The sequence below is a fragment of the Poecilia formosa genome, unplaced genomic scaffold, assembly GCF_000485575.1.
Source record: "Poecilia formosa unplaced genomic scaffold, Poecilia_formosa-5.1.2 Scaffold142, whole genome shotgun sequence".
Lineage (NCBI taxonomy): Eukaryota > Metazoa > Chordata > Actinopteri > Cyprinodontiformes > Poeciliidae > Poecilia > Poecilia formosa.
Window position 1 is genome coordinate 1,107,487 of NW_006800081.1, and position 8,789 is coordinate 1,116,275.

At 37.1% G+C, this 8,789-nt stretch overlaps 1 protein-coding gene across 6 annotated transcripts in view; it reads left to right on the forward strand.

The window, feature by feature from the left end:
• The window catches only part of LOC103145453 (voltage-dependent T-type calcium channel subunit alpha-1I), a 164,058-nt gene that overhangs the window by 82,021 nt on the left and 73,248 nt on the right, over positions 1 to 8,789 (forward strand). For all 6 annotated transcript variants that reach the window (XM_016676850.1, XM_016676848.1, XM_007562899.2 and 3 more), the window contains one exon: positions 6,074 to 6,207. In XM_016676850.1, coding sequence (XP_016532336.1) covers positions 6,074 to 6,207 — 134 coding nt within the window. The remainder of the gene's footprint in view (positions 1 to 6,073; positions 6,208 to 8,789) is intronic.

Consider the following 8,789-nt stretch of genomic DNA (forward strand, 5'->3'; position numbering starts at 1 on the left):
TTTATTTATTTATTTATTTATTTATTTATTTATTTATTCTCTGATATTCTGCCATTGTATCAGTAAGCCATGTTGGGTTTAGGCGGACAATGTGTTATTGCCAGCTGGCGGCGGAATCAGTGTGTACCTCTGGGATTGTAATTGTTTTTCACTGAAGGCTCAATTTCAGTGGCGACACAGACGACCTAATTCTGCCTCAAATGGGTTTTTTTTATGGAACTAAAAACCTTTCTGCTGTGACCTGCGTCGAAACAGTATTGTTAGTATATTTAGTTTACTCCTCTTGCTCCCATTCCCCCCTCCACCAAACACTGTGTTCATGTTTTACTCTGTAACAAGCACACTGCCTCCCCAGATGGGGGTCCTGTTCTGATAGCTGCTTAATGGCAACTGGAAGGATTTTTGTGACGGAGCCGAGATAGTAAACACGGCCCTAAAATGTGTCTCTGGCCCTCTGCAAATTCTGTTAGCCCAGCATGAAGAAGTCACATTTAATTCACAAGGTCTTGATTGAGATACGAACAAGTTAAAGTCAAAGACCTCATCTAGCTGAAAGCCTGGTGGAGGTGTAGTCTTCAGTCAATACGCTTAAATAGGACATGGATTGATGGATCAATTTTCATAATTACTGTGAAAATGATTTACTCTGTGTTGGTGCTACAAGAAAGTCAAATGAACTGTGCAAAGCCACTTTGGGATTTGCAGCAAATGAATTGACCCCGACCACCAGGATAAAAGATCCTTCCTGTTTCCCACAGTTTTTATTTGAGTGACTTTTTAAGGAATTTGTGGCAATATAGGTGAAAGATAATGTTTTTCTTCTTTCTTTCTGGCAGTATAAAGTCATTTCTGAAATAGGGGTGAGATATTTTTTCTTTCTTGCACACTTTATAATCATTTTTCTGATCAGTCTGTTTAAGAAGAAATGTATTTATTTTTTTTATTTCACACCCCCAAGATCACAATAAATCAAATTTTTTCCACCTCTTTTGTAACATTTTCCCTAAATTATGCAACTGGGGTTATAGACTGCATTCTCCACCACACTTTCAGAAGATATACCAAAACTCAAGCAACCAGGTCAAAACAATGATTACATCTTTTTTAATTCTTGAAAATACTTTTTTTGGAAAATAGAGAAAAATAAAAAGCTATTAAAAAAAAATCTTAAAAATATCTAATTGTAGAGAACAAAATACCAAATTTACATTTCCTACTTAGGCGAGAGAATTAAAATTTAATTCAAAGCTTAAGTTTTTCTCCAAATTGTTGTTTTGTTTTTTTTTTTACTCTGATTACATTTACTGCATTTTAAGATGCATTAACTTTTCAAATGCCATTTATCTTCTGATTGGATAACTTTTCCAGATATTTCTTTTCTTGCCCTATATCCCTGTTAGTATTAAGTGAACGTTTATCCTCCGGGTACCTCTGGTAATTTTGTCAGGATCACATCAAGTAAGACACACACAACATCATTTTTAAATCATTCACCATCACAATCTTGATGACCCACTTACTACGTCCTTTCCTCTTGGCAAATAAGTGGCACAATGACGGCATATAAAGCAGCTTCCACACCAGCTCATACATCAAATCACGAAAGGATCCATCGCAAGACGCCCTCAACCTCTTTACAAATCATGCAGATGATGGAACCTGATAGGGTGACTGAAGGGAACGCCGGCGCCGGTGACAAATAACTATGATGAATTCATTCCCCTTCCTCTCAAAGCAGCAAGGGACGGGAATCTGACTGTTGCATCCACTGTCAGATTACATATGAAGTGTGCAGGCTGCATTATTTATCACAACATCGTTTAAACAGCATGTAGGCCAGACTTCTCGCCTTCCCGATAGGATTCTGCCAGGTCCGAATTACGGCTTGATAATGAGATAATCCATCTCATTGTCTTTTTTTTTTTTTTCAGCTGTGTTTGCACGCTTGCTTGCCCCCCGTGCAGAAAATTTGTGCTGGCTTGTATTTGAACTTTAATAAATCCTAAATCTGTATGTCATTCTTACTTGCATGGAAAGGAGCTTATTTACTGTGTGTTCCTCCACAAGAAAAAGGATTTTTCAAAAGTTGCACTGTGGATAAATGCTGAGAATTTAAGTTTGTTTACAGAAGCAAACTTTTCTTTTCTTTTTTTTTCCTTTTCTTTTGCTGTTTATCATTACAGAATGGATATGAGTGTCAATGTATGTTCCTCTTTTCTAGCCTTTTTCAACTGCATGTCTCACACCAACTAAAACAGCACTTCATTAAAATCTTCGGAAATGTGATTTCTTTGCGCAGTCTTGCCAAATATATCATCGATTTATATGCTTTATGTGTCAAACTCGAGGCTCGTGGGCCAAATGTGGCCCGCTGTAGCTTCTTATGTGGCCCTATAGATTCCAGACTAAACACTAAGTGTGATTAAATATTATATAACTCAATCAAATCAATGCAGTTTTTATCAGTTTACTGCAAAATTATATCAAACAGTACCTCCAGTTTCTTGAGAATTATTGTGGAAATTTATGCAAAATCAACAAATCCCTGCACTTTTTTTGCGCCAATACATAATTGGGAGTTTATTGCAGATTTTTCTCAAAAATTGTCAAAAACTTTCTTACCTGTACTAAGCAGCTGCCTCAGCTTTAACTGATGTCAGATTATAGTCCATAATCTAAACAGCGAGTAATAAAAAGTCGCAATTACCATCATAAATAAGCCCAAATATTTACAAATTTGTTCCACAAACACTTTGATTTTTATTGCAAAAAACATCACAAAAAGAATCAAGAAATCTTAGAGGAACTGAAAAGATGTTCAACAATATTATTTAATTTTAAGGATTCATTGATCCTTAAAAAAAATTCATTGATATGTTAACAATTTGTGAACAAGTTTTGTGAATACATTCTGGCACAACTGGCCCTTTAAGAGCATTCATGGTCTGGATTTGGCCCAAAACCAAAATGAGTTTGACATCCCTGCTTTATAGAGTCAAAATGTTTCCTCACAGTTTGCACAAAACTTCCACCGGACAGTCATAAAAGTTAATTGTCTATAGGTAGCAGCAGATCCAGGTCCTGCAGCATAGCACGACTTGGTAGCAGCAGTGGAAATGTATCCATAATATATGGTCGTCACACAGCAGCGTGACTGGTCATCCAAGAATCTGAAGTGGAACTGGACACAATATGCCAAGAATGCAACCTGTGAGTGGGAAGTTCTCCATGTAATTTGCTGCAACACCTTTGCAGCACCGGTCCTATGCTCACGGCGTTTTTCCACTGCTCTGGCTGTAACAAAACGAATCTCGTGGAGTAGCTGCCACTGGCAGTCCGCAGTCTTCACGTCAGTAAACTCAGTGATCAGGCCCCCTTGCTCTTAGTGATCCGTGTATTCATTTGACGCATCAGACTCCCGAAAGCAAAACCATCTTCAAATTTAAGGAGACTGGAGACAGCGTCAAGATTTTAACCTGCAATTTAATTGCAAAATATTTTTGTCGTGCAAAATAAGTTGTGGGATTAACCCTGAATGAGGAATGGGGAAGACAAAGAGGACAAGAGGAGAGGAGGGGGTCGTACCTTATCAAAAAAATGTTATGAGGACAAGATGATCTGCAAAAAAACTGATTTTTTTTTTTCTTTCTAGTGCGCATGGTCCTATTGTGCACCACTCTACACTCAGCCGATATCAGTAAATTGTGAGGAATCAACTTACTAGGTTACCTGTGTTGTCAACATTGTGGTTGGACAATCAGTAACAAAACTATTGGAGTACTGTGGTCCCTGGATGCCTGTATTGGCTCTGTGCAGAGAGGGTATTAACTGGCTTTTGATAAAATAATAGGCAGTAAGAGATGAAAAGGAGCATCCAAGATCTGGAAAAATAGCTGAGTTTAGTTTCCAAAATGATATATGGTGCATGTGTGACCACAGAGCAGCAAACTTTCATATGTACTATTGACCCAGAGCTGCTGTGTACATGGATTTTTGTGAGTCATGTGCTGCCATCAAGTTAAGTTCTTATGTGGTCACACAGTTATTACAGTGAGGATTTATACATCCTAAAGAGGCAAATCAAAGAATGGCTGAAATGTTGTGTTCAAAAAGGAAGAACTGTGTTCTATTCCTGTTTTTACAAAACTCTGAAATCTCTCTGCTTCCCCTCTTAGTGATATTGATTTTAGATAAAAAAAATAAAAATCTGCTTTTGTCAATCCTAGTTGTACAATGAAGACAATGAAAATAACATCCTTTGCACTTTTTGACTACTATCTGATGAACGAAATGAACNCCTGAATGAGGAATGGGGAAGACAAAGAGGACAAGAGGAGAGGAGGGGGTCGTACCTTATCAAAAAAATGTTATCAGGACAAGATGATCTGCAAAAAAACTGATTTTTTTTTTTCTTTCTAGTGCGCATGGTCCTATTGTGCACCACTCTACACTCAGCCGATATCAGTAAATTGTGAGGAATCAACTTACTAGGTTACCTGTGTTGTCAACATTGTGGTTGGACAATCAGTAACAAAACTATTGGAGTACTGTGGTCCCTGGATGCCTGTATTGGCTCTGTGCAGAGAGGGTATTAACTGGCTTTTGATAAAATAATAGGCAGTAAGAGATGAAAAGGAGCATCCAAGATCTGGAAAAATAGCTGAGTTAGTTTCCAAAATGATATATGGTGCATGTGTGACCACAGAGCAGCAAACTTTCATATGTACTATTGATCCAGAGCTGCTGTGTACATGGATTTTGTGAGTCATGTGCTGCCATCAAGTTAAGTTCTTATGTGGTCACACAGTTATTACAGTGAGGATTTATACATCCTAAAGAGACAAATCAAAGAATGGCTGAAATGTTGTGTTCAAAAAGGAAGAACTGTGTTCTATTCCTGTTTTTACAAAACTCTGAAATCTCTCTGCTTCCCCTCTTAGTGATATTGATTTTAGATAAAAAAAATAAAAATCTGCTTTTGTCAATCCTAGTTGTACAATGAAGACAATGAAAATAACATCCTTTGCACTTTTTGACTACTATCTGATGAACGAAATGAACAAATTGAAGACCTGTGTTTGATAAACACTAAAAGGCAAACATATTCTCAACAGTTTATTTTACATATTTTGTTTATTTATGGTCATATTTGGACTATAAAAATACCACATTCCCTCTAATGTAGCTTTTGAAAACGATCTCATTTGAGACACACTGCATGCATTTCTCTCGGTATGGATGGCTGACAAATTGCTTTTCACCAAGCAGCAATGGGTCCATTTGAATGTTCAGGCCTTGAGAAACACTTTGTCAAGAGGTACTAGTTTGAATAATGCTGTGCAGGAATATGTAACAAGGCAGTAAATGCAGTCATTCAGCCCAGGGCAAAGCGCATGGAAGATTCTGTTCCATAAATACAATGGGCTCTTAAGCCAGTCATCTGAGCATAATAATGCATCCTGGACAACACAGGGATAGGCTCACTTCTGTCTCAGTTTATCTTTTTCCCTCTTCATCTTTCTTTTTTTGTCGTTTGGTTTGTATTCCTCTGTTTTTTTCATTTTTACTTAGTAATTTGGATCAGGTCAAACAGAAAACTCAGATCTCATTGTTTTTCTTTAGGATGCTAATCATAATCTCATTGACGGTTGACATAAAAAAAGTAGCCACTCAGATAACGTTGTCCATATCCGACAAAGGAGAAGCAGAGCGAGCCATCAGGACACAAACCTAGTTCCTCTTATTATTGAATGAACATCTGTGGTGATTAATGGAGCGGTTCTCCTGGAAAAAAAAACAAAAAAAAAACTATCTGACAGCTTCTGAGAAACTGGTCCACTTAAAGTTGTGAATGTACCATTGAAAAGCGCAAGATGAGCAATAATAGGTTGTTTTAAAGAGTTTAGGCTGATATAAAATGGAAGAAAAATTGATCAGCATCTTGAATCATGTGAGAATTCTGGTTTTTGCTGATAGCTTGAGCTAAGTGACATTAAACTTTCATTTAGAGTGTCTTGAATAAGATCAAAATCTCAGTGTGGTCTTGCCTCATTGTTTACATTTCTTTTTGCAGGCCTTCGATGCATTTATCTACATCTTCTTTGCATTGGAGATGGTGGTAAAGATGGTGGCTCTGGGGATCTTTGGCCGTCGCTGTTACTTGGGAGACACCTGGAACAGGCTGGATTTTTTCATCGTCATGGCTGGGTGAGCAAGTGTTTCAGAAAGCAAGAATCACATTCGTAGCTCCTAAAAAAGAAATTTTAAAAAAAGGCCTAACAGTGAGTCTGTTAGACTCAACACCTTCCCCAATTATATCTTTGTCCAGAGTGTCATTATCATGCTATTATCCATCCATCTACTCGTCCATACCTGTTTCATTAATGCATGCAGGTTGTTAAGACTAATCCAAGATGACACAGAGCTTGAAACAGCACACGGTGTAATTATATTATGTTATTGTTATAGCTGACTTAACTTGTTTGATTCAAATTCTGCAGTAACCCATTTACATTTACAATAGGTAACCATCTGCTATTTGTTGCTTTCCATATAGTGCCATACGACAGTATTCTTGGGTTGTTTTTTGTGACTTGAAAATAAAAAGTTGTGCATAGTTGTAAAATATAAGGAAACAACAGTGTTTATGGAAGTTCTTACAAATAATTCAACCCTCTTTACTCTAATACCCCTAAAATAATAATGAAAAAAAAAAGTTATAGTAGTCCAGTGTGTTTCACTTCATTTGTTATTTGTTTCACTTGTCTAGATTAATGACAAGTTGTCATAATGAAGACATTTCGAATAATGTCAACTTTGTATTAAAAGTGTCATTATTTACCGAATGACGCTTTATGACAACAGTCATAAATATTCATGAAGACTTATTCATGTTCATGACAGGTATTATGTCATGTTTATGACAGTGTCATGACAGTCTTATTCAACCCCCTTCAAATAAAGCGTTACCCAACTCTTTTGAACAACCGAACGCAGCTCTATAAGCAATTTTACATTTCCCTCGATCTCCTCATAAAGTTTGAGTTTGGGTTGCTTTAGATGCTTGATATTTTCTCTTTAATTGGTGAAGGAATTATCTTGACCCCTCTTTGGTAATTTCTCCCAGACTCTCTGAACTGAATGGCCTAAATTGCTCTCTTCAAGTGAGCAACTCACTGCCCAGTGAACTAACCCGTCAGTGCCTTAATAAAACTGTACATTTCATTCCTATGTTTTACAATCAAGACCTGATTGCCTTTTCACAAGACTTGGGCATTTGTACACATATAAGTTTGATAGTTTTGGCTCTGTTGTGGAAAAAGGTACCAATAATTCATTCGTTATAGGGCAAAAATTGTCACAAAATGACTAAATGTAAGAAAAAAAACCCCAAAAAACTACAATACTGCTTACACACTTCGCTTCTATTACGACACACAGTGTCACTGTACAGAAAAGCACTCGTGTCCATAGTCATACCATGTTTTTCATGAGATTAACATGTTCTTCCCAATAGCTAATTGCTGTTTCCATGGGAGACCGATGCATGGAGTCACACACAGAGAAAACGCATCTGCTCAAACACCTGCTTTGATCCAAGTGCAATGAGACGCTCAGACATGGGTAATAAAGCAAGTCTGGGTAGGTGTGTATATTAGTCATGATGCAGAACATCAATCTGTTGGCACGGTAGAGTGGGACTGCAGAGACACGCCCTGCCTGAGCCCGTCATAAAATAAATCTCTTTAGATTATTTGGTATGCATGTTTATAGACGGAGGGTTACAGTGTTTGGGGTTAGATTTTGGTTAAGGTTTAGTATTTTCTAAGCAGTAGCTTCACCTTTAAGGTGTGTTTTTTTTCTGTACGTGTGAGAAAGACAAAGAGCTTTAGATTGGAAGGGTGCCTGGTATGTTTGCAGAAAAACAACAACAGAGCTCCAGACTTACCAAGGTACCTGGAGGGACATTCATCTTCATTTGACCTGAATCACTTTATCCCCAGTGAATGTGCAGAGACTCTCACCGACTGTGTGCTTTTAAGGCTTTGCATTGGCATCAAAAGTTTAGAACTGCAGAGTCTAGATATGGATTTGTGTGAACACCTCTCATCTTTGTTTTTATTCTGAATAACTGTAGATTAGCGCAGAGCCTGAGCTAATTTTAGAGAGCATGTCCAGCTTTTCCAGACCCAAGCGCAGCCGACATTCTGTTATGAGCTCCATGTCGTTTTCTTCTCTCTCTTTCTCCCATAGGCATCACCTCACTATTTCATAGTCCTTCTGCAAGCCTTTCTTTCTGTCTATCTGTTTCATCATCTCCACTCCAGACAATATGCAGCCTGTCACCCAAATTGACATGTGTAGTCTCGTGTTACCTTTTTTCACATCACCCAAATCCACTGCACAAATCCTACTCTTTCCTGTCTCTGCTGTATGAAAAAACACAAACTGAATCTTTCTTTTTTTTTTTTTTTTTTAAATATGCTGCTGAGATCATTCTTTACTCAATTTCTGCATCACCCTTTATGGTTTGTATTCCTGGCTGAAACAAGGGGAAACAAATATAGAAAGTAAAAAAAATCAACAAAACACAATTTGGATTTAGGTGCAACCAGTTGTATGTCTTCATATATCTTTTTGAAAAAGAAAAAAAAAACTTAGAAGGTGAATAAAGTTACAGTAGAAGAGTGATTTTAATGACCCAGATAGGCAGGGTTTTTTTTGTTATTATTATTATTATTATTATTATTATTATTATTATTATTATTATTATTATTATTATTATTATT